The sequence below is a fragment of the Chlorocebus sabaeus genome, chromosome 6, assembly GCF_047675955.1.
Source record: "Chlorocebus sabaeus isolate Y175 chromosome 6, mChlSab1.0.hap1, whole genome shotgun sequence".
In the NCBI taxonomy this organism is placed as follows: Eukaryota; Metazoa; Chordata; class Mammalia; order Primates; family Cercopithecidae; genus Chlorocebus; species Chlorocebus sabaeus.
In genome coordinates, this window is record NC_132909.1 from 8,482,253 (window position 1) to 8,509,253 (window position 27,001).

The following is a 27,001-nucleotide window of genomic DNA, read 5'->3' on the forward strand; positions in this document are numbered from 1 at the left end:
CGGGAAATGTATTTTTCCCTCTGTCCCTTTGTCAGGATGGTTTAAGAAAGAGGTGTACAGTCCTATACCAAAAAAAAAAAAAAAGTCCTATACCAAAAAAAAAAAAAAGAAAAGAAAGAAAAGAAAAGAAAAGAAGGCCGGGCGCGGTGGCTCACGCTCACGCCTGTAATCGCAGCACTTTGGGAGACCGAGGCGGGCGGATCACCAGAGGTCGGGAGTTCGAAACCAGCCTGACCAACACGGAGAAACCCCGTCTCTACTAAACATACAAAATCAGCTGGGTGTGGTGGTGCATGCCTGTAATCCCAACTACTTTGGGAGGCTGAGGCAGGAGAATCGCTTGAACCCGGGAGGCGGAGGTTGCGGTCAGCTGAGATCGTGCCATTGCATTCCAGCCTGGGCAACAACAGCGAAACTCCATCTCAAAAAAAAAAAAAGAAAAAGAAAAAAAAAAAAGGACGAGCCGAATCGAGGGGCTGGAGGAAATATCCCATTTCCTCCAAGAGTGAACAGTGCTCCTCGCTCCTCTTCTGCTCCAGCGATTCAGATGGTCAGACAGTAGCCAAGAATTCCTCAAAATGCCTGGCACGGCAGTTATCCAGTAAACATTTGTAAAAGTTATGAATTAAAAAATACATGAGCACAGTAGCTCAACGCCTGTAATCCCAGAACTTTGGGAGGCTGAGGCAGGTGGATCACCTAAGGTCAGGAGTTCCAGACCAGCCTGACCAACATGGTGAAACTCCCATCTCTACTAAACATACAAAATTAGCCAGGTGTGGTGGCGCATGGCTACTGGGGAGGCTGAGGCAGGAGAATCACTTGAACCTGGGAAGCGGAGGTTGTGGTGAACCGAGATCATGCCACTGTACTCCAGCCTGGCAGCCTGGGCTATAGAGCAAGATTCCATCTCAAAAAACAACAACAAAAAACAGGCTGGGCACAGTGGCTCACACCTGTAATCCCAGCACTTTGGGAGGCAGAGGCGGGTGGATCACCAGGTCAGAAGATCGAGACTATCCTGGCTAACATGGTGAAACCCCATCTCTACTAAAAATACAAAAAATTTTCCGGGCGTGGTAGCAGGCACCTGTAGTCCCAGCTACTTGGGAGGCTGAGGCAGAATGGTGTGAACCCAAGAGGTGGAGCTTGCAGTGAGCCAAGATCACGCCACTGCACTTCAGCCTGGGCAAACAGAGCAAGACTCCATCAAAAAAAAAAAAAAAAAAAAGAAAAACAAAATACATGACCTGATGTATAAAACTGGCAGGTTCCCCCGTGGCAGCATGTTACCTGTAGGAGAGATCTGAGCCTCAGCGGCCATTCAGTCCCCTGACTTATTCCCTTACCTCCCCTGCCTGAAAAATGATGAGAACACATTGATTCGGGCCCAAACTCGTGTTATATTATCGAGGTGGAAAAGAGCCATATGTATTAGGAGGGGAAACTGAGGCAGACCACAGGACGGGGCTCCAGACGAGGACAACAGGACCCAGGACCCCTTCTGGAGGCTCAGAGATGCCAGTGTTCCAGGAGGTCTCACAGCATGAAAGGGGCCTGACCACATTCGCTTTTAGCAGTCGGAATGGCGGATGGTCAGGCAGTGGCTGGAATCACATTTATATCCTTCGAATCAGCATCCTGGGCCTCCCCCGGGGTGGGCAGGAGGGACCCGGTGTCATCTCCACGGAGGGAGATCCAAGGGGCTGTGGAGAGAGAGGGGGAGGTCATCAGAATCTCTGAGGTGCTCTGGGTCTGACTGACATCCCCCATTTCTGTGTGTCTCACACACACTCCCTCAGTCTCTAACCCCTTCCTTCTGGGCCTGTCTCCCCTTCTCCCAATTTTCCATCCCCCCTCTTTCTACATCTTTGGCTCCCTCCTCTGGGTCTCTGTCTCCCCCTTCCTCTGTCCCCTCTCTCTGTGCCTCTGTTCCCCCGTCTCTGGGTTTCTGTCTCTACTTCTCTCTGGTCTCTGTCCTCCTCTCTTTGGGTCTGTCCCCACACCAGGTCTCTCTCCTCCCAGGTCTGTGTGCCCCTCTCTTGGGGTCTCTGTCCATCTCTCCAAGGCTCTTCCTCCCGCTGCCCACACCTGGCAGCCCACTCCTCATCCTTCTCCACAACAGAGCTCCTCCTACAGCCGCTGCTGTGAGTAGCAAGACACCGATGACGATTCCCACCACGAGCACCGAGGACTTGGCTGGAGTTTCTGCAGCCAGAGAACGCTGTGAGATGTGGAGCAGCCCGTTCACCCCCACCCAGTCAGGACACAGCACTGGGGGGTCCCAGTCCCTCCCAGCCTCGGAGATCCCAGCACCAAGTGTCTGATGGGCAGAGGCAAGGCCAGGCGGGCGATCTCGGCAGGGTGCCCCCAGGTTGGATGTAAGAACCAGCCACAGCACAAGCCGCCGCGGACACACCGGCAATGGACCAGAAGCGGCAGGGTGGGGCTGTCCCGGCGCAGCGGGGAGGGGCAGGCAGAGCAGTGGGAAGTCAGCCTCATGGGCCCCGGCAGTAGCAAGGCAGCAGGTGGTCAGTCTTGGTGAGGACGGGCATAGCAGACAACGAATGGTCAGATTCCAGGAAGACCTGCAGCAGCAGCAGCAGCAGCAGCAGGATGGAAGACGGTCAGACTCAGGGAGGACTGGCCATGGTGGTTAACAGCTCTTCAGACTCAGTGAGGCCAGAAGCAGCAGGACGGAAGGCAGTCGGCCTTGGGAAGGACAAGGCATCAGGCTTTGGGGGCACTGACAGGCGCGAGGCACAAGGCAGTCAGATTCAAGGAGGTGGCAGCAGCGGGGAGGAAGGTCAGACTCAGGAAGGACCGGCGCAGCAGTGAGACAAGGCAACGGGAAACCAGGAGCATCACCACCAGGCGGGGCCTCACCCAGCTCCACCCTGAGGGGCTGCGCCAGCCCCGCGTGCTGCACGATGCAGCAGTAGTGGTGCTCATCGCCACTTTTGACTGTTAGTGACGACGAGGCGTGGAAGGAGCCGTCACTGTTGGGGCCGAAGTCGCCCTGGCCGGTGCCAGCGGCCAGCCCATTCCGCAGGAACCGAAGTTGCAGTTCCGGAGGGTAGAAGGAGAAGGCGCTGCAGGTAAGCACGGAAAAGCCAGGGTTGCCGGGTCGGGCCTTCAGGCGCATGGAGGGGGGCTCTGCAGGAAACCAGGCAGACAGGTCTAAGCCCTGAGCCCACCACTCCCAGGGCCAGGGCTGGGTAAGGACAGAAAGAGGCCTCCATGTTTGCAATGTGCTAACCCCGGATAATATGGTGGTAAAAGAGGAGGCGCTTCCCAGGTGACAGAGACTGAACCTATCCACCCTGAAGGTATCCCCTCAAGATGTCACCTCCCTGGGCTGGGCATGGTAGCTCACGCCTGTAATCCCAACACTTTGGGAGGCCAAAGTGGGTGGATCACCTGGGGTCAGGACCAGACTGGCCAACATGGTGAAACTCCATCTCTACTAAAAATACAAAAATTAGCTGGGCACCTGTAGTCCCAGCTACTCAGGAGGCTGAGGCAGGAGAATCGCTTGAACCTGGAAGGCAGAGGTTGCAGTGAGCTGGGATCGCGCCACTGCACTCCAGCCTGGGTGACAGAGCGAGACCCTGTCTCGGGGAAAGGAAAAAAAAAAGATAGAGGATAATTATGAAAAATTCCATACTAACACATTTGAAAATTTAGATGAACTGAACACATTCTTGATAAATACAACCTTCTAAACTGACACAAGAGGAAATTTAAAACGTCAGCAGTCCCGTAAGTATTTACATTTTTTTTTTTTTGAGACAGAGTCTCGCTCTGTCGTCTAGACTGGTGTGCAGTGGCAGGATCTCCGCTCACTGCAAGCTCCGCCTCCCAGGTTTATGCCATTCTCCTGCCTCAGCCTCCAGAGTAGCTGCAACTACAGGCGCCCGTCACCACGCCCAGATAGTTTTGCGTATTTTTAGTAGAGACGGGGTTTCACCATCTTAGCCAGGATGGTCTCAATCTCCTGACCTCGTGATCTACCCGCCTCAGCCTCCCAAAGTGCTGGGATTACAGGCATGAGCCACCACGCCCGGCCTTTTTTTTTTTTTCCTGAGATAGAGTCTCGCTCTGTCACCCAGGCATGATCTCAGCTCACTGCAACCCCCGCCTCCTGGGTTCAAGTGTTTCTTCTCCCTCAGTCTCCCAAGTAGCTGGGACTACAGGTGCACACACCACCACACCGGGTAATTTTGTTTTTAGTAGAGACAGGGTCTCACCATATTGGCCAAGCTGGTCTCAAATTCCTGACATTGTGATCTACCCACCTCAGCCTCTCAAAGTGTTGGGATTACAGGCGTGATGCACCGTGCCCAGCCTATTTAAAATGTTTAATCCATAGTTTAAAACTTTCCGAAAACTAAAATTCCAGGTCCGGAAGACATCAATTAGTGAATTCTTCCAATGTAAAAATGATTCTACTCCTACGCAAACTCTTCAGGCAATAAAACAGAGGAAACACTCTCCCAGCGTATTTTATGAGGTCAGCATCATCTTGACAACAAAGGACATTATAAGAAAGAGAACTTAAGGCCAATGTCTCTCATAAAAATAGATTCAGGAATGGGTGTAGTAGCTCACACCTGGAATCCCAGCATTTTGGGAGGCCAAGTGGGCGGATCAGGAGGTCAGGAGATCAAGACCATCCTGGCTAACACAGTGAAACTCCATCTCTACTAAAAATACAAAAAAATGAGCCGGGTGTGGTGGCGGGTGCCTGTAGTCCCAGCTACTTGGGAGGCTGAGGCAGGAGAACGGCGTGAACACGGGAGTCGGAGCTTGCAGTGAGCCGAGATCACACCACTACTCTCCAGCCTGGGCGACAGAGTGCGACTCCATCTCAAAAAAGAAAAAAAAAAAAAAAAAAAAAGCTACATCAAATCAAGAGTGAAGTACTGACACTAAGTCCAATAAATCAGCAGAATAGGAGAGGGTCAGAAGCAGATCCACACCTTACACACAAAACACACTCCCCTGCAGTCCAGTGAGGGAGAGGGGATCGTGGTCTAGCAACAAATGATGCTGGCTGGACATATGAACCTCAACTCCTACCCTCATCATAACAGGCAATTAACTCAAAATCAATAGTATCACTAAATGTGGAAGCTATTTATCAACTAAGCTTCTAGAAGACATAGGTGAATACCTTTCTCGGAGGAAAGAGTCCTTAAAGAGAATACACAACAAAGCTACAGAATCAAAGATAAAATTGAGCTTTATAAATTAAAATTTATAAACTTGGGGCCAGGCACAGTGGCTCACACCTGTAATCCCAGCACTTTGGGAGGCTGAGGCTGGGTGGGTCACAAGGTGAGGAATTCAAGACCAGCTTGGCCAATATGGTGAAACCCCATCTCTACTAAAAATACATAAAATTAGCTGGGCATGATGGCAGGCGCCTATAGTCCCAGTTACTCAGGAGGCAGAGACAGGAGAACCACTTGAACTCGGGACGCAGAGGTTGCAGTGGGCAGAGGTTGCACCATTGCATTCCAGCCCGGGTGACAGAGCAAGACTCCGTCTAAAAAAAAAAAAAAAGGGCCGGGCGTGGTGGCTCAAGCCTGCAATCCCAGCACTTTGGGAGGCCAAGATGGGCGGATCACGAGGTCAGGAGATCGAGACCATCCTGGCTAACATGGTGAAACCCCGTCTCTACTAAAAATACAAAAAAACAACTAGCCAGGCGAGGTGGCGGGCGCCTGTAGTCCCAGCTACTCTGGAGGCTGAGGCAGGAGAATGGCATAAACCCGGGAGGCGGAGCTTGCAGTGAGCTGAGATCCGGCCACTGCACTCCAGCCTGGGTGACAGGGCGAGACTTCGTCTCAAAAAAAAAAAAAAAAAAAAAAATTCATAAACTTTATAAAATGTATAAATAGAAATCGATAAACTGAACTTCACCAAAATTAAGAATTTTTGTTCATCCAAAGGTTTCGTTAAGGGAGTGAAAAAAGGTTGGGTGGTCTCATGCCTGTAATCCCAGCACTTCGGGAAGCTGAGGCAGGAGGATCACTGGAAGCCAGGAGTTCAAGACCAGCCTGGGCGACATGGAGAAACCCGTCTCTGAAAAATTTTAAAAATTAACTACGTGTGGGGGTACACACCTGTGGCCCCATCCCTTCAGGGAGGCTGAGGTAGGAGGATCGCCTGAGCTTGGGAGGTTGAGGCTGCAGTGAACTCTAATCCCGCTACTGCACTCTAGTCTAGGCAACAGCGCAAGTGCCTGTCTCAAAGAGAAAAAAAAAAAAAAAAAAAGCGGGTGCGGTGGCTCATACCTGCAATCCCAGCACCTTGGGAAGTCAAGGCAGAAAGATCCCTTATGCCCAGGATTTCTATTTTTTGTTTTTTTTTTTTTGAGATGAAGTCTCTTTGTGTCGCCCAGGCTGGAGTACAGTGGCACAATCTTGGCTCACTGCAACCTCTGCCTCCCGGGTTTAAGCGATTCTCCTGCCTCAGCCTATCAAGTAGCTGGGATTACAGGCGCCCTCCACCACACCTGGCTAATTTTTGTATTTTTAGTAGAGACAGGGTTTCACCATACTGGCCAGGCTGGTTTTGAACTCCTGACCTTGTGATCCGCCTGCCTCAGCCTCCCAAAGTGCTGGGATTATAGGCATGAGCCACCACGCCCGGCCAAGCCCAAGACTGCTAGACCAGCCTGGGCAACAAAGTAATACCCCATCTCTACAAAAAAATAGAAAATGTTAGCCAGGCATGGTGGCATGTGCTTGTAGTCCCAGCTACTTGGAAGGCTGAGGCAGGAGGACTGCTTAAGCTTGGGAGTCCAAGGCTACATGGAGCTATGACTGTGTCACTGTACTCCACTCCAGTCTGGGTGACAGAGCAAGATCCCAGTTCAAAAAAGAAAAGAAAAAAAAAAAAGGCAAAGATTTCAGCAACTGCCTAGGGCTGGGCATGACTGCCCAAGTTCCCTTCAGGGAGGGTGGATTTGGACAATCGTGGGTCTTGGCTGGGATCTTGGTTTTGGTTGCTCAGCAGAAAACACATTTGCTGCTTCAGGAAAGCCCAGCAGCTTCTCTCTCCTGGAGCTGCCTCTCTGGCAAGTTGGCAGAATTTGCTGCACAGTCAAGTGGAATGGAGGGCCGGGCCGACCGCCATCAGCAGTTCTGGCTTCTGCTTTATGTTTACCATTCTTTTCAGCAAATCTGTATCTTCCTGTGTCGCGCTCAAAGCCGCGTGCCTTTAGCCTCCAAGGTAGTTCCAATATAGACTAAATCCAAGCACAGAAAATCTGTCTGGCTTTTGGTTCTGTTTAACAAAATACCAAACCAGGCCGGGCATGGTGGCTCACATCTGTAATCCCAGCACTCTGCGAGGCTGAGGCAGGCGGATCACCTGATGTCAGGAGTTCGAGACCAGCTTCGCCAACATGGTGAAACCCCGTCTCTACTAAAAATATAAAAATTAGCTGTGCATGGTGGCGCATGCCTGTAGTCCCAGCTACCCTGGAGGCTGAGGCAAGAGGATCACTTGAATCTAGGAGGCAGAGTTTGCAGTGAGCCGAGTTCATGCCATTGTATTACAGCCTGGGCAATAAGAGTGAAATGCCATCTCTCTTAAAAAAAAAGAAATCCATCCTGGCCAACATGGTGAAACCCCGTGAAACCCCGTCTCTACTAAAAATACAAAAAGTAGCTGGGTGTGGTGGTGTGCGCCTGTAACTCCAGCGACTAAGGAGGCTGAGGCAGGAGGATCACTTGAACCTGAGGGGTGGAGGTTGCAGTGAACCGAGATCATGCCCACTGCACTCCAGCCTGGTGACAGAGGGAGACTCCCTATCAAAAAAAAAAAAAAAAAAAAAGGCCAGGAGCGGTGGCTCATGCCTGTAATCCCAGCATTTTGGGAGGCCGAGGCAGGTGGATCACAAGGTCAGGAGTTCAAGACCAGCCTGACCAACATGGTGAAACCCCATCTCTACCAAAAAAATACAAAAATTAGCCGGGCATAGTGGCATGCGCCTGTAATCCCAGCTACTCAGGAGGCTGAGGCAGGAGAATCGCTTGAACCTGGAAGGCAGAGGTTGCAGTGAGCCGAGATCACACCACTGCACTCCAACCTGGGCGACAGAGCAAGACTGCATCTCAAAAATAAATAAATAAAAAAGATTAAGGCAGTGGCCATGGCTGTCCGCTAAAAGTATCAGGAGAAAACCTGACAGAGAACTTTGTAACACCTGAATCCAGTGGTCCGCAGAACAGCACAGAAGCGAGCAGATATTTGCAGCCTATGCACACAGACATAGCCACCAACTACCCAGAAAGTTTTCTTGCCATAAAAACTGAACCAGAATCTGATCAAGCTTGCAGATCGAGCTGCTTCTTTAAAGAAGAGAAGGAAGACTATGTCCAGCAACATCAGAGGATGCAAAGGGTAAAATCCAGTCTGGGGGAAACTCAATAGGACATAAACGGACTTTCTTCAAACCACAATTACGAGGGGGAAAAAAAAAAGAAAATGGGAAACCTGTAAATCAAAAGACACTCAAGATCACAAGTAACTCAAATTACCTCAAAATGAATCACAGACCTAACTGTAAAATGCAAAACTTTAAAACTCTTAAAATACACAGGAGAAGATCTAGCTGATTTTGGGTTTGGTGATCAAAAGCATAAGCCATGATTTAAAAAAAAAAAAAGAATAAACTATTTTATCGAGGCCGGGCGCGGTGGCTCAAGCCTGTAATCCCAGCACTTTGGGAGGCCGAGACGGGCGGATCACGAGGTCAGGAGATCGAGACCATCCTGGTTCACATGGTGAAACCCCGTCTCTACTAAAAAATACAAAAAACCAGCCGGGCGAGGTGGCGGGCGCCTGTAGTCCCAGCTACTCGGGAGGCTGAGGCTGGAGAATGGCGTGAACCCGGGAGGCGGAGCTGGCAGTGAGCTGAGATCCGGCCACTGCACTCCAGCCTGGGCGACAGAGCTACACTCCGCCTCAAAAAAAAAAAAACAAAAAAAAAAAACAAAAAACTATTTTATCGAAGTAAAAACTTTTTCTTTCTGAAAGGCACAGTTAAAACAATGAAATGACAACTTAGAGAGTGGAAGGAATATTTGCAAAACACCTATCTGATAAAACATTGGAATCCAGCCTGGCACAGTAGCTCACGCCTGTAATCCCAGCACTTTGGGAGGCCGAGGTAGGCGGATCACGAGGTCAGGAGTTCAAGACCAGCCTGACCAACATGGTGAAACCTTGTCTCTACTAAAAATACAAAGATTATGGCCGGGCACAGTGGCTCATGCCTGTAATTCCAGCACTTTGGGAGGCCGAGGAGGGCGGATCACGAGTCAAGAGATCGAGACCATCCTGGCTAACACGTGAAACCCCATCTCTACTAAAAATACAAAAATTAGCCAGGCGTGGTGGCAGGCGCCTGTAATCCCAGCTACTCAGGAGGCTGAGGCAGGAGAATCGCTTGAACCCGGGAGGTGGAGGTTGCAGTGAGCTGAGATGGCACCCCTGCACTCCAGCCTGGGCAAGAGAGCGAGACTCTGTCTCCAAAAAAAAAAAAGAAAACAAAAATACGGCTGAGCACGGTGGCTCATGCCTGTAATCCCAACACTTTGGGAGGCCGAGGGAGGTGGATCACCTGGGGTCAGGAGTTCGAAACCTGCCTGGCCAACATGGTGAAACTCTGTCTCTATTAAAGATACAAAAAATAGCCGGGCATGGTGGTGAGCGCCTGTAATCCCAGCTACTCGGGAGGCTGAGGCAGGAGCATTGCTTGAAGCCGGGAGGCAGAAGTTGCAATGAGCCGAGATCGTGCCTCTGCACTCCAGTCTGGGCGACAGAGTAAGACTTCGTCTCAAAAAACAAACAAAAAGATAGCTAGGCCTGATGGCACACACCTGTGGTCCTAGCTACTGGCGAGGCTCAAGTGGGAGAATTACTTGAGCTCAGGAGGTTCCGGCTGCAGTGAGCTATGATTGCACCACTGGACTCCAGTCTGGCAACAGAGCAAGACCCTGTCTCAATTTAAAAAAAAAAGAAAAAAGAAAGAAAAATTCAACAATCAGAAAAAGACACTGAAAAGACAACAAAATATGTGGACCTTGCTGGATGCTGATTCAAACTTTAAAAAACATTTACAGGCCGGGCGCCGTGGCTCACGCCTGTAATCCCAGCACTTTGGGAGGCCAAGATGGGGAGATCACGAGGTCAGGAGATCGAGACCATCCTGGCTAACATGGTGAAACCTCGTCTCTACTAAAAAATACAAAAAAACTAGCCGGGTGAGGTGTCAGGCGCCTGTAGTCTCAGCTACTTGGGAGGCTGAGGCAGGAGAATGGCGTAAACCCGGGAGGCGGAGTTTGCAGTGAGCTGAGATCCGGCCACTGCACTCCAGCCTGGGCGACAGAGAAAGAGACTGTCTCCAAAAAAAAAAAAAAAAAATTTACAGTCAGGAAAATGTGAACAAAAACTAGACATCTGATGCCATTAAGGAGTTACAGTTAATTGATCGTAGGTGTGATAATGGTTTTGGTATTAATTTTTTTTACATGCCCTTACCTAGTAGAGTTACATACTAAAGTACTTATCAACAAAACACTCTGGCCAGGCACCGTGACTCTTGCACTTTGGGAGGCCAAAGAGGGTGGATCACTTGAAGTGGAGGGTTCGAGACCAGCCTGGCCAACACAGTGAAATCCCATCTCTACTAAAAATACAAAAGTTGGCCAGGTGCGGCGGCTCATGCCTGTAATTCCAGCACTTTGGGAGGCCAAGGCCGGTGGATCACAAGATCGGGAGTTCAAGACCAGCCTGGCCAATATGGTGAAACCTTGTCTCTACTAAAAATACAAAAATTGGCTGGGCGAGGTAGCAGGCACCTGTAATCTCAACTACTCAGGAGGCTGAGGCAGGAGAATCGTTTGAACCTAGGAGGCGAAGCTTGCAGTGAGCCGAGACTGAGCCACTGCACTCCTGCATGACAGAGTGAGACTCCATCTCAAAAAAACAAAGAAAAAAACACCGTGATGGCTGAGATTTACCAAAGCTTAATGTAAAGTGGGGTTGGGAAGTGAGTGAGGATGTATGTGAAATTCAAAAGACCATGGGTTGATAATTATTATCAAGTCTCAGTGATGGGAAGCTCCCTTTCTTTCCTTCCTCTTTCTCTCTCTTTTTTCTTTCTTTCTTTGAGACAGAGTCTTGCTCTGTTGCCCAGGCTGGAGTGCAGTGGCCTCATCTCAGCTCACTGCAAACTCTTGCTTCCTAGGATCAAGTGATTTTCCTGCCTCAGCCTCCCGAATAGCTGGGATTACAAGCGCCCACCACTGCACCCAGCTAATTTTTGTATTTTTAGTAGAGATGGGGTTTCACTATGTCGGCCAGGCTTATCTCAAACTCCTGTTAAGTGATCTGCCCACCTCAGCCTCCCAAAGTGTTGGAATTCAAGCGTGAGCCACCGCGTCTGGCCACCATATTTTCTTTCTTTTTGAGACAGGGTCTGGCTCTGTAGTCTGGGCTGGAGTGCAGGATTGCAATCACAGTTCGCTACTGCCTCAAACTCCTGAGCTCAAGTGATCCTCCCACCATAGCCTCCCCAGTGGCTGGGACTAGAGGCACATACCACCATGCCAGGTTAATTTTTTGAGTTTTTAGTAGAGATGAGGTCTTGCTATGTTGCCCAGGCTGGTCGTGAACTCCTGGGATCAAGCAATCCACCTGCCTTGGCCTCCCAAAATGCTGTGATTACAGGCATGAGCCACCATGCCTGGTCCTTTTTATACTATTGTGTCTACTTAAGTGTGGTTTGAAACTTTCCCTACTTAGGCCAGGTGTGGTGGCTCACGCCTATAATCCCAGCACTTTGGGAGGCCAAGGTGGGCGGATCACGAGATCAGGTGTTCGAGAGCAGCCTGGCCAGCATGGTGAAACCTGTCTCTACTAAAAATACAAAAATTAGCCAGGCATGGTGGTGCGTGCCCGTATTCCCAGCTACTCGGGAGGCTGAGGTAGGAGAATTGCTTGACCCTGGGAGGTGGAGGTTGCAGTGAGCCAAGACTGTGCCACTGCACTGCAGCCTGGACAACAATGCAAAAGTCTGTCTCAAAAAAAAAAAAAAAAAAAAAAAGGCCAGGCACAGTGGCTCATGTCTGTAATCCCAGCACTTTGGGAAGCCGAGGCAGGCGGATGACGAGGTCAAGAGATCAAGACTATCCCGGCCAACATGGTGAAACCCTGTCTCTACTAAAAAAAATACAAAAATTAGCCAGGTATGGTGGTGCGTGCCTGTAGTCCCAGCAACTCGGGAGGCTGAGGCAGAAATCACTTGAAGCTGGGAGGCGGAGGTTGCAGCGAGCCGAGATTGTGCCATTGCACTCCAGCCTGGGCGACAAGAGCGAGACTCCATCTCAAAAAAAAGGAAATTTTCCCTGCTTAAAAAAGAAAGACGACGATCAAAGAAAAACTACCTGGTTAAGTCTCAACTTCTCCTTTGTGGCACTTGGAATGAACATCTGTGCAAATCCCCAGCCGATATCTATCTTTGTCCAGCGGCCTGGAAGCCGCAGAGGGTGAACGTGTCACTTCCCTCTTTGCTCAAGGCCCAGAGCGGCGTCTGGCAGTGCAAATGCTCTTGGCCAACAGTTGAATGAATGGGGATCTGGGGCCGCTGGGGAGGAAACAGTGAACTCTGCCCTACAGAGCTGAGAGAAGGCTTCTCAGAGGAAGTGATATCCAGCCCCGACCTTGAAGAATAAGGAGGGCTGAAGTATATGCAGAGAGGGGGAAGGGTGGAACAGAGAGGGGCCGGGGGAACTGGATGAGCCAATGCTCAGAGGGAGAAGATTGCTCCTGTTGGGTGGCTGGAGCCTAGACTCTGACAGCTGTGTAGAGACAAGTGCTGCTGCATGGGTCTGACGAGGGCATTAAGGCAAGGAAGGCCAAGCACAGTGGTTCACACCTGTCATCCCAGCACCCTGAGAGGCCAAAGTGGGAGAATCATTTGAGGCCAGGAGTTTGAGTCTGGCCTGGGCAGCATAGCGAGATGCCATCTCTACAACAAATTTTTAAAATTAGCCAGGTATGGTCAGATGCGGTGGCTCACGCCTGTAATCCCACCACTTTGGGAGGCTGAGGTGAGTGGATCACTTGAGGTCAAGAGTTTGAGACCAGCCTAGCTAACATGATGAAACCCTGTCTCTACTAAAAGTACAAAAATTAGCCAGAGATGGTGGATGTGCCTGTAGTGCCAGTTACTCATGAGGCTGCAGCAGGAGAATCACTTAAACCCAGGAGGCAGAGTGTGCAGCGAGCTGAGATCACACTGCTGCACACTAGCCTGGGTGGCAGACTGTGCGGGAAAGCTAAAAAAAAAATGAGCCAGTTATGGTGGTATGCACCTGTAATCTCAGCTATTCAGGAGGCCAAAGGAGGAGGACTGCTTGAGCCTAAGAGTTCAAGACCAGCCTGGGCAACATAGTGAGACACCGTGCCTACAAAAATTAAAGTCAGCCAGGTGTGACGATGCTGTGGTCCCAGCTACTTGGGAGGCTGAGGAGGGAGGATTGCTTGAGCCTGGGAGGTTCAGGCTGCAATGAGCTGAGATCGTGCCACCACCACACTCCAGCCTGGGGTGGCAGAGCGAGAATCTGTCTCAAAAAAAAAAAAAAAAAAAAAAAGCCAGCCAGGTGCGATGGCTCACACTTGTAATCCCAGCACTTTGGGAGGCTGAGATGAGCGGATTACCTGCGGTTGGGAATTTGAGACCAGCCTGACCAGCATGAAGAAACCCCGTCTCTACTAAAAATACAAAATTAGCCAGGCATGGTGATGCGTGCCTGTAATCCAGTTACTAGGGAGGCTGAGGCAGGAGAATCGCTTGAACCCGGGAGACGGAGGTTACAGTGAGCCGAGATCGCACCATTGCACTCCAGCCTGGGCAACAAGAGTGAAACTTTGTCTCAACAAAAAAAGGCAAGGAAGCCAAGAGTTTGTCTTGGGGGGCACTGGGGAGCCATGGGAGGGCTGAATGTAGAAGAACTCCTGAGGAATGGGGGGCAGAGCGTGGGCTGCAGTGGGAGGCTGACTGAGGGTCCTGACAGGGGAACTGAGGCAAGGGGGCGTAATGGCAGAGAGGACAGAACAGCCTGTGGCTGCAGATCCGGCTCACCCTTCCACTCCAGGTTTCCACGGCCCCTCTCCAGGTGCTCCCGCAGCCGGTGTGGGCAGGAGAATAGCAGGAAGGTGAGCTCCTTGTTGGCCGCCTTGTCCTGCTGCTGCCACCGCTGACTGATAGCCAGGGCCTCGGGCCAGTCCCCACCCCAGGTGCCCTGCTTGTGGTCGAAATTCATGAACTCCTCGCCGTTCAGGGCGAACTTGGCGGTGGGCACCGAGGTGTTGTCAGGGCTCAGTTCACAGCCCAGCAGGCCCTGCAGAGTGTAGGGGCCTGGGGCGCCCATACACAGGTAAGCGGGGCCCAGGAGCATGGACCCAGCCCCTTGCCCTTCCGGATTCGAATCTCACCTTTTCCCCCCAAAGCTTTGAAAGCTTCCAGAAAGAGCTTCTCCTTGATCCTCAGATCTGTGGTCTCTTTCTCCCAATACCAGGACACTTGGTTTTCCCAGACCCAAGCTCCACAGGGCTCCGCCTGGCCCCGCAGGCTATCGTAGCTCAGGTACTGCTGCGGGCCCAGCCAGCCAGACACCCAGAAGGCAGGCGTCCCCGGGGCAGGCGAGGACACCGCGGTGAGGTGGTACAGGAGGGAGAGGTGGCTTTCTGCAGACAGAGACAGAGCTGAAGGGAGCACATGGGCGGGGAACTAGATTGCAGTGGCACAGATATCCAGGGAGGGAGAAGAATCTATTATGGAGGGAGAGGGAAGATTCAGAGGGAGGGGACAGAGACCCAGAGAGAAAGAGGGACAGAGAGAGAGAAGGACAGAGACCCAGAGAGAGGGACAGAGACGCAGAGAGAGACAGAGACCCAGAGAGAGAGAGAGGGGACAGAGACCCAGGGAGAGAGAGGGACAGAGACCCAGAGAGAGAGAGACCCAGAGACAGAGAAAGAAGGACAGAGACCCAGAGAGAGAGAGAGAAGGACAGAGACCCAGAGAGAGAGAGAGAGAGAGAGAAGGACAGAGACCCAGAGAGAGAGAGAGAGAGAGAGAAGGACAGAGACCCAGAGAGAGAGAGAGAGAGAGAGAGAGAGAGAGAAGGACAGAGACCCAGAGAGAGAGAGAGACAGAGAGAGAAGGACAGAGACCCAGAGACAGAGAGAGAGTGAGAGAGACCCAGAGACAGAGGCCCAGACAGAGAGGGACAGAGACCCAGAGAGAGAGAAAGCCAGGGACAGAGACCCAGGGAGAGAAACAGAGACCCAGAGAGAGAGAGAGAGAAAGGGACAGAGACCCAGACAGAGGTCCAGAGAGAGAGAGAAAGGGACAGAGACCCAGAGAGACAGAGGCCCAGAGAGAGAGAGGGAAAGAGACCCAGAGGCGACAGGTGGTTCTCAGCCTCAGGCCCAGCAGGAGACGCTGAGAAAGTGAACTGAGCGGAGAAGGCAGCGCCCGAGACTCGCGGGGAAGTCGGGACCCGCTGGCTTCGCCCCTGCCTGCCTGGTGCCGCCTCCCACCGCCCGCCTGCAGCAGGGCCCCGGCCCGCAGCGGCCCTCACCTGCGCCCAGGCTCCCGGGCAGGAGAAAGAGCAGGAGCCCCAGCGCCCAGGGCTGAGGCCGCGGGACCCTCATGCTGCGAGGACGACCTGGGGCGGGAGGGGGCACGTGACTCCTCCCGACCCCCGGCCCGCCCCTTCCTCCCGGGGTACCAAGGGCAGGGCCGGGACCAGGACGCCGAGGAGGGGCTCTGCGGGCTCGGTCCAGACTGACAACAATGCCCTCCTCCTACCTGAAGAACTTTCACCCCTGAACTGGATCTCAGTTAGTTAATTAATTACAGAAACTTGATAGGCTGGGAGTCCTGGCCCCGAGCTCGGCCACGCCCCTTCCGTCCCCCTCAGGCCCCAGCCCCTCCTCCCACAGACCGCGGAGTCCGGACCCCCAAACCGCTCCTCCCTGGGACCCAGGAGTCCGGGCCCCCAACCCCTCCACCCTCCGACCGAGGAGTCCGGGCCCCCAACCCCTCCTCCCTTGGACCCAGGAGTCCGGGACCCCAGCCCCTCCACCCTCCTCCCTCGGACCCAGGAGTCCGGGCCACCAGCCCCTCCACCCTCCGACCGAGGAGTCCGGGCCCCCAACCCCTCCTCCCTGGGACCCAGTGTCCAGACCCCCACTGCCTCCTCCCTCCGTCCCAGGCGTCCAGGCCCCCAGCCCCTCCTCCCTCAGAACCAGTGTCGAGACCCTCAGCCCCTCCTCCCTCAGACGCACTGTCCAGACCCCCGGCCCCTCCTCCCTCAGGCCCAGGGGTCCAGGCCCCCAGCCCCTCCTCCCTCAATCGGGCCCTGGTCGGCTCACGTTCCCTTCAGCCTCGCTCCCTTCCTGCCTGCGGCCCTGGCCGGCTCCTGGCTCCCGTGACTGGAGACCCCAGTTCCTCTCTCACATCCTGTGGGAGGCTGCTGCTCCCTGACTCCAAGAACATCCAGCCCCACCCCCCCCAGTTGCAGGGCACACCCCAGGCCCTAGGCCCAGCCTCTGTTTGTTTCTCAAAACGCTTGTGGTTCTTCTTTTTCCCCTTCTCTGTGGTTCCCATTTTTTTTATTTTGAGGGTGTCCGCCGCCCAGGGAATTCTTGACAAAGCTGGGAAAGGAACCGGATGCCTTCGAAGTCCACAACTTGGAGGTCTCTGGATCTTCCTCCTACCCTTTTGTATCCCTGTGACCTTCCCTAGCGCTCGCTGTTAATCAAAATCTTCTGGAAGCCTCCGTAGTTCCTCCTTCAAGCCCTTCCCCCGACATCCCGTTAGAAAGGTCCTGCAGGTGCTCTTTAATATCCTTCTGCTGGCCGGGCGCAGTGAGTCACGCCTGTAATCCCAGGACGCTGGGAGGCAGAGGCGGGCAGATCACGAGGTCAGGAGTTCGAGACCAGCCTGGACACTATGGTGACACCCCCGTCTCTACTAATAATACAAAAATTAGACCGGGCGCGGTGGCTAACGCCTGTAATCCCAGCACTTTGGGAGGCCAAGGCGGGCGGATCACGAGGTCAGGAGATCGAGACCATAACACGGTGAAACGCCATCTCTACTAAAAATACAAAAAATTAGCCAGTCGTGGTGGCGGGCGCCTGTAGTCCCAGCTACTGGGGAGGCTGAAGCAGAAGAATGGGGTGAACTCAGGAGGTGGAGCTTGCAGTGAGCCGAGATCATGCCACCGCACTCCAGCCTGGGAGCGAGACTCCCTTTCAAAAAAAAAAAAAAAAAAAATTAACCTGGCGTGGTGGAGCACCTGTAGTCCCAGCTGCTCTGGAGGCTGAGTCAGGAGAATTGCTTGAACCCAGGAGGTGGAGGTTGTGTAGCAGGACGAGCCACAGACAAAACTCCTCAGACACCGGATTAAAGAAGGAAGAGGTTTTTTATACAGCTGGGAGCGTCAGCAGACTCGCGTCTTAAGAGCCAAGCTCCCCGAAAAAGAAACACTTGGCCTTTTTAAAGGCTTACGACTTTAAGGGGTCCATGTGAAAGGGTCGTGATAAATCGAGCAAGTGTGGGAAACCTGACTGGGGGCTACGTGCATCAACTAACAGAACAAAAAGTTTTACAATTTTTTTTTTTTCATACAGTGTCTGGGAATTACAGATAACACAAGTAGTTTAGGCCAGGGGTTGATGTTATTATTATTACTTTTTTTAACTCCTAGGGCCGGGTGGCGGTGCCAAGGTTGTCTGGCTATTTATCTTACTTTTGTTTCTTTCTCTCTTTCCTCCTGTCTTGTGAACTAGGCAAGGTCGGGGGAGGAGGGCAGCAGGAGTAGTAGTGGTCTCCTTCCTTATCCCCCGCTTTGAGCATTTTCACTAGTTAGTGGGAGTTCTCACTTTTTTTTTTTTTTTTTTTGAGGCGGAGTCTCGCTCTGTCGCCCAGGCTGGAGTGCAGTGGCCGGATCTCAGCTCACTGCAAGCTCCGCCTCCCGGGTTCACGCCATTCTCCTGCCTCAGCCTCCCGAGTAGCTGGGACTACAGGCGCCTGCCACCTCGCCCGGCTAGATTTTTGTATTTTTTAGTAGAGACGGGGTTTCACCGGGTTAGCCAGGATGGTCTTGATCTCCTGACCTCGTGATCCGCCCGTCTCGGCCTCCCAAAGTGCTGGAATTACAGGCTTGAGCCACCGCGCCCGGCCAAATCTGATTTTATTTTAAATGAGCAAACAAGCACTAGTATGTACCGATAGCCTCCAGCACGGAGCAGTTCTATAAAGTCTATAAGCAAGTTTTCACAAGGTATGGCTCTTTTTACTGTCTAGGTTTCTTAGAGGAGGGGTTCTTCTCCCCCCGCCCCCACTTTGTAACTGTATTTAGTGGCTTAGCCTTCAGTGAGAAATTGGAATCCAAATACGGCAGAATCTTGCTGCTTTTAACTTCTAATGTGACCATGGGCTCCTGGGAGCCTCATGAGAAGGGCGTAGTCTGCCCTAGTCTTTACATTCTTCAGCTCCTGTCAGTCTGATCAGATCAGTATTTGGTTCCTCCAAGGTGCGGCAGCCCTTGGCAGGTGGCCTCTTTGTCTTGCGGCCTTGGCCATTTCCTTTATTGCCTTTTTGAACATTTACCCTTCTAGTGTCTTTTCTTTTTGCATCTCGCACATTAATCTCTCTCCAGCCTGTCCGGCTCTTGAATGCTTGCCTAACTTGACTTCTTTCATATCTACATCCACGTCCACGTCCTCTCACATTGCTAATTTCTCTTTTATTACACTTACTCTTAGTCTTTCTTTTTCTTTTTCTCTTTCCCAGTTGTGTTCCTTGGTCACAGTCAACATACACCTTGGTGGCCACTTTTATAGACTGGATGATATTCATGCCTGCAGCTTCTGCTTGATGTTACCCTGGGCTTCCTTTACAAATGAAGTATTCACTATATACTGATTTTCAGCAGCCTTAGGGTTAAATGGGGTGTAAAGTCAGAATGCTTATAGAGTCTCTTATAAAACTGACTTAGACTCTTGTCAGCTCCTCGAAGCATTCCTGGAATTTTTTTTATATTACTTGCTTTTTTCTACCAACTCTTAGCCTCTGCAGAAGTGCTTCTCAGTACCTCTGCGAACGCTGAAGCTGAGTTGCATTCTCTGGGTGTTTTTTTCCCCTTTTTCCTACAGTTTAACAGGCTCTTTTCTTTATATAATTCTCCATGCACTTGGAGGGTTAAACAGGCATACTGAGAGTCAGTGTAAATGTTTACAGTCTTACCTTTACTGAGTTCTAAGGCCCGAATTAAAGCAATGAGCTCAGCTTAACGACAGTGTCCAGGGTTACCACCGCATATTCTGCACATCTCTCTCCTTTTGGGTTGAAGAAGCTGTTCCCGTCCACGTATAGCTCCTAGTGTACTGATGCCTAAGGCTGGTCCCGGAGGTCAGGTCTGCTGGAGTAAACTTGAGTCCAACACCTCTACACAGTCATGCTCGACAGGGCTCTAGCTGCCGGGAGCAAGGTGGTGGGTTCAGGGTGTTTCCAGTTTAGTAGATCAATGGTTGAAAGGGGCTGATAGATGAAAGTCTGTTGCCCCCACGGATGTGGGCCTGGTCGTTGTAACAGACAGGTCCTCACATCTCCCTGAGAGGCATTTGCATAGCTTGAGCAAGACCAGATCTGAGACGGCCCACTTGGCTATCTTGACTTCCTTCCTTGGCCTCTCGAGGCTCCGATCCTCCCCTTCGAGGTGAGACCTGGGGCGTGTTAGCTCCTGAATCTCGTTTCTGAGGGGGCTGTTTGCCTTGGTAAAGCGGGGCAGTAGGCTGGGACATATGGAGAAAGAATTTCTATGATCTCTGGCGGCTCCTGCAAAGCTGGCTTCTCTTGCTGTTTCTGGGACTCCGTTTTTAAGTCTGTGTCTGCTGGTGAAGCTGCTCTTACTTTTACTTTTGGCTTTTTTGCAATAAGCTGTTAAACAGGGCTAAATTTATGCTGGTTTTGTCTGTGTTATATTTAACCATGAGTCAATATAAAGGAACTTGATCTAGGTACACTGGCTGTCCTCCGACACCTGTCACCACCTTAAATACATGGCCAATTGTTCCTTGTCTATAGTTCCTTCGAAGGGCCATCCAACACCAAAAGAGGGCAGTTCTAATTCACACAGATCTTAACCTCTAAGGGGTTAACTTACCTCTATAATCTCCTGCAAAACCTCTCTTAAGGTTCTGTAACATGCATTTTAATAGAGTAAGTTTTGATGATTTGCTGACTTTCCTTTTTTCTTTTTGAAATGTTTTAACACAGTTCCTAGCGGAGTGGCCTTACTTTGTGTCCGACCTACTTTTCTCTTGAGACAAAACAACATTCACACTACAAGAAGGAAAGGGTAAAAGATCACTCACTCACCTAATTCACACTACATCAAAATCAAAGCTAAAACCAAGTGTTGTTAAAGGCACACCTGTTCGTCAAGCAATTTAAGCCAAGTCAAAATCAGAACCAAAACCGAAGTGCCAATAAAGGCACGCCTGTTTATCAAGCAATTCAAGTCAAAATCAAAACTAAAACCAAAGTATCAGGCAATTAATTCAAGTCAAGTCAAAAACAAAAACCAAAGTATCAAGCAATTAATTCAAGTCAAGTCAAAAACAAAAACCAAAGTGCCGGTACAGGCATGCCGTGGGTGATCAGGCCACGCTTCCACTCAAATGGAGTGGGCGAGTTCCAAAGACCAGTCTTACCAAGTTTCAGATGTCCGGACTTAAAGGGCCAGTTCCTTCCCAGTGTTCAGCCACTGTGTTGATCCTCCACAGGGGCCTGCTGTGCACTGCTCTGAAGAGGCAAATGTCTCCACCGGGGCAAATGCCTACCCAGGAGCGCTCTCAGGATCCGCATCGCTCAAGCTGGCCAGAGTCCCCCACAGGGATGCTCTACGGGGCAGGCATAAGCTGCCTAAGGGGCTGCCTCGACCGTCCTTTAATCACCTCGCTTCCGGGTCAGGGAACCAAGAAATGTAGCAAGACGTGCCGCAGACAAAACTCCTCAGACACCGGATTAAAGAAGGAAGAGGTTTTTTATTTGGCCAGGAACGTCGGCAGACTGGCATCTTTTTTTTTTTTTTTTTTTTCTTTGAGACGGAGTCTCGATCTGTCGCCCAGGCTGGAGTGCAGTGGCGCGATCTCGGCTCACTGCAAGCTCCGCCTCCCGATTCACGCCATTCTCCTGCCTCAGCCTCCCATGTAGCTGGGACCACAGGCGCCCGCCACCACGCCCGCCTAATTTTTTTTTGTATTTTTAGTAGAGACGGCGTTTCACCGTGTTAGCCAGGATGGTCTCCATCTCCTGACCTTGTGATCCACCTGCTTCGGCCTCCCAAAGTGCTGGGATTACAGGCGTGAGCCACCGCACACGGCAGACTCGCGTCTTAAGAGCCAAGCTCCCCGAAAAAGAAATACTTGGTCTTTTTTTTTTTTTTTTTTTGAGACGGAGTCTTGCTCTGTGCCCCAGGCTGGAGTGCAGTGGCGCGATCTCAGCTCACTGCAAGCTCCGCCTCCCGGGTTCACGCCATTCTCCTGCCTCAGCCTCCCGAGTAGCTGGGACTACAGGCGCCCGCCACTGCGCCCGGCTAATTTTTTGTATTTTTAGTAGAGACGGGGTTTCACTGTGTTAGCCAGGATGGTCTCGATCTCCTGACCTCGTGATCCGCCCATCTCGGCCTCCCAAAGTGCTGGGATTACAGGCTTGAGCCACCGCGCCTGGCTAGAAATACTTGGTCTTTTTAAAGGCTTACAACTTTAGGGGGTCCACGTGAAAGGGTCGTGATAAATCGAGCAAGCGTGGGAAACGTGACTGGGGCCTACATGCATCAGCTAACAGAACAAAAAGTTTTACAATGCTTTTTTTTTTTCATACAGTGTCTGGGATTTACAGATAACACAAGTAGTTTAGGCCAGGGCTTGATGTTATTATTATTACTTTTTTTAATTCCTAGGGCCGGGTGGTGTGCCAAGGTTGTCTGGCTATTTATCTTACTTTTGTTTATCTCTCTCTTTCCTCCTGTCTTGTGAACTAGGCAAGGTGGGGGGAGGAGGGCAGCAGGAGTAGTAGTGGTCTCCTTCCTTAGTTGCAGTGAGCTGAGATTGCACCGCTGCACTCCAGCCTGGTGACAGAGTGAGACTCTGTCTCAAAAAAAAAAGAAAAAAATTCCTTCTGCTAGGACTTCAGTGACCACATGGTCCCCATACACTGCTGCCTCATTTGATGTCCCTCCAGGCACCAGCCCCCGCCCACACTCCTGCTGCAAAGCTTCCCATACACTTGTTTCATTGTGGTAAAATATTCCAATTATTTACCCTTACTGTCATTTAACACATTTACAATGCTGTGCAACTGTCACCTCTATCGAGTTCCAGAGGTTTTTTATCAACTTAAACAGAAGGTCTGTCCCCATTAAGCAGCCCCTGCTCCAGGCCCCCAGCAACCATTCATCTGCTTTCTGTCTCAATAGATTTGCCTATTCTGCACATTTTGTAGAAATTGAATCATATCATATGAAGTCCTTTCCCTTCCCTTCCCTTCCCCTCCCTTCCTTCCTTCCTTCTTTCCTTCCCCCTTTCCTTTCCTTTCCTTTCTTTTCCTTTCCTTTTCCTTTTCCTTTCTTTTTCTGATAGGGTCTGGCTGTGTCACCCAGGCTGGAATGCTGTGGAGCGACGATCATGGCTCACTGCAGCCTTGACCTCCCAGGCTCAAGCACTCCATCTGCCTCAGCCTCTCAAGTAGCTGGAATTACAGGCACCTGCCACCAGGCCCAACTAATTTTTGTGTTTTTGCAGGGATAGCGTCTTGCTACGTTGCCCAGGCTGGTCTCAAACTGCTGGGCTCAAAACAGCCTCCCACCTTGGCCTCCCAAAGTGCTGGGATGACAGGTGTGAGCCACCATGCCTGGCCTGTTTTCAGCTTTATTGGGCATACACCTGTGAGTGGAGCGGCTGGGTTAGGGAGTGTATTAGTTCAAGTTCTCTAGAGAAACAGAAGCCACAGAATGTGTATATGCATACACAGAAAGAGATTCATTTTAGGAACTAGCTTCCAGGATTAGTGGACGTTTAGCTGGTTCAGAGTCTGATGGGGGGCCAGGTGTGGTGGCGCATGCCTGTCATTCCAGCACTTTGGGAGGCCAAGTTGGGAGGATCGCTTGAGTCCAGAAGTTTGAGATCAACCTGGCCAACATAGGGAGACCCTGTCTCTATTTAAAAAAAAAAATTTTAAGGTGGGGCGCGGTGGCTCAAGCCTGTAATTCCAGCACTTTGGGAGGCCGAGGTGGGCGGATCACAAGGTCAGGAGATCAAGACCATCCTGGGTAACACGGTGAAACCCTGTCTCTATTAAAAATACAAAAAAAAAAAATTAGGCGGGCATGGTGGCAGGTGCCTGTAGTCCCAGCTACTTGGGAGGCTGAGGCAGGAGAATGGCATGAACCTGGGAGGTGGAGCTTGCAGTGAGCCGAGATCATGCCACTGCACTCCAGCCTGGGTGACAGAGCGAGACTCCGTCTCAAAAAAAAAACAAAACAACAAAAAAAATCTCTGTTCTCCTTGTCTGGAATGTCTTCATTTTTCTGATTCTCCCTGTGTCCTACTAGAAGATCCAGTGACACCCACGCCAAGGTCCACTCCTAAGAGACAGGGAACCTGCTTTAACTTCTTAAGAATCCTAATTACAGCATCCTCAGCTCTTCCCCAAAATGCCCTGAGGCACCTGCCCTGTCCTTAGCTGTCCCTTCTAGTTTCCTTGGGATCCTGTAATGTCTTCAGGATAGTGTTCCAGCAGCCCCTGGGCCCCATTTTTTTTTTTTTTTTTTTTTTTTAAGACAGAGTCTTGCTTTGTCGCCCAGGCTGGAGTGCAGCGGCGTGATCTTGGCTCACTTCAAACTCCACCTTCACTGGGCCCCATTCTAAGGTTCCTTGGACCCTGACAGAGTCCTCAATGCCCTGTTACAGTGTCCCCCAGGAGCCTGCTATGCTTTTCCTGGAAGTCTGACTACCATCACTGTGGGGTCCTCTATAACCCAGCCTTAGCTCTCATGTCCCCAGGGCCCTGCTGTAACATTACCATGACATTCGTAAAGCTCCTTGGACCACCTATGATACTCACAGGTCTTGTGTTCTTTTTTTTTTTAGATGGAGTCTGGCTCTGTCGCCCAGGCTGCAGTGCAGTGGTGCGATCTCAGCTCACTGCAACCTCTGCCTCCTGGGTTCAAGTAATTCTCCTGCCTCAGCCTCCCAAGTAGCTGGGATTACAGGTGCCCGCCACCACGCCCAGCTAATTTTTGTATTTTTAGTAGAGACAGCGTTTCAACCATATTGGCCAGGCTTGTCTCGAACTCCTGACCTCATGATCCGCCTGCCTCAGCCTCCCAAAGTGCTGGGATTACAGGCATGAGCCACCGCGCCCAGCCGTTTTGTGTTCTTTCTGGAGGCTCCAGGGAAGAATCGGTGTTTCTGCCATTCCCAGGTTCTAGAGGCTACCAGCATTCCTTGGCTCGTGGCCCACTCCTCCATCTTCAAGGCCAGCAGTATGGCATCCTCTCACCTTTCTGACCCTTATGTCGGTCCTCATGTCTTCTCTCTCCAACACCAACCCGCCTGCCTCCCTCTCCAGAGGAGTCCTGTGATTGTGTTTAGGGCCACTTGGATAATCCAAGATCATCTCCCCATCTAAACCTAACCTAATCACATCACAAAGTCCTTTTTTCTCATATAAGGCCATAGTCAGAGGTTTTGGGGGATGAGGGCATGGACATCTTTGAGGCCATGATTCAGCCGGCCATGGTCATCTGGAGTGTCTTTCCTTGCCCCATTCTGATCTCCTCTCCTTGCTGTTATAATGGCCTGGGACTTTAGCCAGGAGGCCTGCCAGGGGTCTGCCTAGACATTCCTCATCATAGCCCTCCTTCCTGCCATGGAAGAAAAAGGCCTCAGTCAAGGTTGCAGTGAGCCATGATTGCATTACTGCACTCCAGCCTGGATGACTGAGCGAGACACTAAAGAAAAATAAAGGCCGGGCGCGGTGGCTCAAGCCTGTAATCCCAGCACTTTGGGAGGCCGAGACGGGCGGATCACGAGGTCAGCAGATCGAGACCATCCTGGCTAACACGGTGAAACCCCATCTCTACTAAAAAAATACAAAAAACTAGCCAGGCGAGGTGGCGGGCGCCTGTAGTCCCAGCTACTCGGGAGGCTGAGGCAGGAGAATGGCGTGAACCCGGGAGGCGGAGCTTGCAGTGAGCTGAGATCCGGCCACTGCACTCCAGCCTGGGCAAAAGAGCGAGACTCCGTCTCAAAAAAAAAAATAAAATAAAAATAAAAATAAAAAGGCCTCAAGACCCCTTAGTGCCACCTGGGAAACCCTTCCAGATGCCCTGGGGTCCTGCGATGTCTCCGGAGCCCATTTATAGCATCAGCTGGCTGACTTGCATCAGATCCTCAGGATTCTGCTCTGAGCCCTGACTACACCCTTTCCCTCCCTGGGATCCTGCTCTCATGTCCCCAGGGATCTATTAGAACCCTCTTAGACTGTCACCCGGGCTCCCCCAAAACAGCTATAATGTCCTGAGGGCTCCACTATAATGCAATAGAAAGCTCCCAGGCCGTGGGCGGTGGCTTACGCCTGTAATCCCAGCACTTTGGGAGGCTGAGGCGGGTGGATCACTTTAGGTCAGGAGTTCGAGACCAGCCTGGCCAACATGGCGAAACACCGTCTCTATGATGCAAAAGTTCACCGGGCATGGTGGCACATGCCTGTAATCCCAGCTACTAGGGAGGCTGAGGCAGGAGAATCACTTGAACCTGGGAGGTGGAGGTTGCAGTGAGCTGAGATCGTGCCATTGTACTCCAGCCCGGGCAACAAGAGCAGAACTCCATCTCAAAAAAAAAAAAAAAAAAGATGGTTCAAGCAGAGCACTCACCAGGTGCTGGTCCCTTCTGATCCACTCCTCAGACTGCAGAAGGAGCTGGCCTTAAAGCCAGCCCTGGCCCCTGCCTCTGTGCCTACAGTGGCCCCAGGCAACTTTGAATTGTGCACTCTGAGCCATCCTAACCTCTGCCCCTCCTCTCCACCCCTACACAATAGTGCCCCCTACTGACCTGGGGGGCAATCATGCACTGAGTTCAAAACCAAAACCTGACTGTTCCAGGTACACCTGTCCCAGGCAAAGGTTCTTTATCTGGAAAATGGGGAGGATAATTGTCTTTATATTAGGGTGGTGCAAAAGTAATGGTGGTTTCTGCCATTAAAACCTCAATTGCAGGCTGCGTGCAGTGGCTCACGCCTATAATCCCAGCACTTTGGGAGGCTGAGCTGGGTGGATCACCTGAGGTCAGGAGTTTGAGGCCAGCCTGGCCAACATGGCACAAACCCATCTCTACTACAAATACAAAAATTAGCCAGACGTGGTGGCACATGCCTGTAATCTCAGCTACTAAGAAGGCTGAGGCAGGATAATCACTTGAACCTGGGAGGTGGAGGTTGCAGTGAGCTGAGATCGTGCCACTACACTCCAGCCTGGGCAACAGAGTGAGACTCAAAAACAAACAAAAAACCACAATTGCTTTTGCCCCAACCTACTATTTCATTAGAAGCTTCAGCAGGCCAAAGGCTCCACATGGGGCACACGGGGCATCCGTAGTAGCCCTGGTTCCTGTTAACGCCCCCACTCCCCAGCCAGGCTGGGCCCCCAGGGATCCCACTGGATTGCAGGCTCTGACACCAGGCCCTGGCTGGAGCTGTCTTGCTCACTCTTGCACCCATCCCTGGGGAACAGCACAATAAATATTTGTAGAATGAATGCCCCGGGAAGGCTTGATGTGCTCCTAAAACTCATGTAGAACATCCTTGGTGTTCTGCTAGAATGTTCTAGCTAAATTTATA

The 27,001-nt window shown here is 51.4% G+C and overlaps 1 protein-coding gene across 4 annotated transcripts; it reads right to left on the reverse strand.

Moving 5' to 3' along the window:
• Nucleotides 1-1,383: 1,383 nt before the first annotated feature.
• On the reverse strand, nucleotides 1,384-16,593 carry FCGRT (Fc gamma receptor and transporter). 4 transcript variants are annotated; one of them, XM_037991919.2, is made up of 7 exons: nucleotides 16,465-16,593; nucleotides 15,669-15,755; nucleotides 14,521-14,772; nucleotides 14,168-14,443; nucleotides 2,887-3,156; nucleotides 2,092-2,208; nucleotides 1,384-1,706 (listed from the first exon to the last, which is right to left on the reverse strand). In XM_037991919.2, the coding sequence occupies exons 2-7, from the start codon at nucleotides 15,739-15,741 to the stop codon at nucleotides 1,597-1,599; spliced, it is 1,098 nt and encodes a 365-aa protein (XP_037847847.1). In that variant the 5' UTR covers nucleotides 15,742-15,755; nucleotides 16,465-16,593; the 3' UTR covers nucleotides 1,384-1,596. The 4 variants fall into 4 exon arrangements, with proteins under 4 accessions (XP_037847847.1, XP_037847849.1, XP_037847848.1 ...); XM_037991921.2 differs by having other exon boundaries at nucleotides 16,493-16,511; XM_037991920.2 differs by lacking the exon at nucleotides 16,465-16,593 and adding an exon at nucleotides 15,899-15,917.
• Between the last annotated feature and the right edge of the window lie 10,408 nt (nucleotides 16,594-27,001).

Excerpts from the sequence above, each read along its gene's own strand:
- FCGRT (XM_037991919.2), bottom strand. The coding sequence starts at position 15,741 with ATGAGGGTCCCGCGGCCTCAGCCCTGGGCGCTGGGGCTCCTGCTCTTT. Across the intron at positions 14,773-15,668 it reads GCCCGGGAGCCTGGGCGCAG|AAAGCCACCTCTCCCTCCTG; the intron begins GTGAGGGCCGCT and ends CTCTGTCTGCAG. Across the intron at positions 1,707-2,091 it reads GATGAGGAGTGGGCTGCCAG|CCCCTTGGATCTCCCTCCGT; the intron begins GTGTGGGCAGCG and ends CTCTCTCCACAG.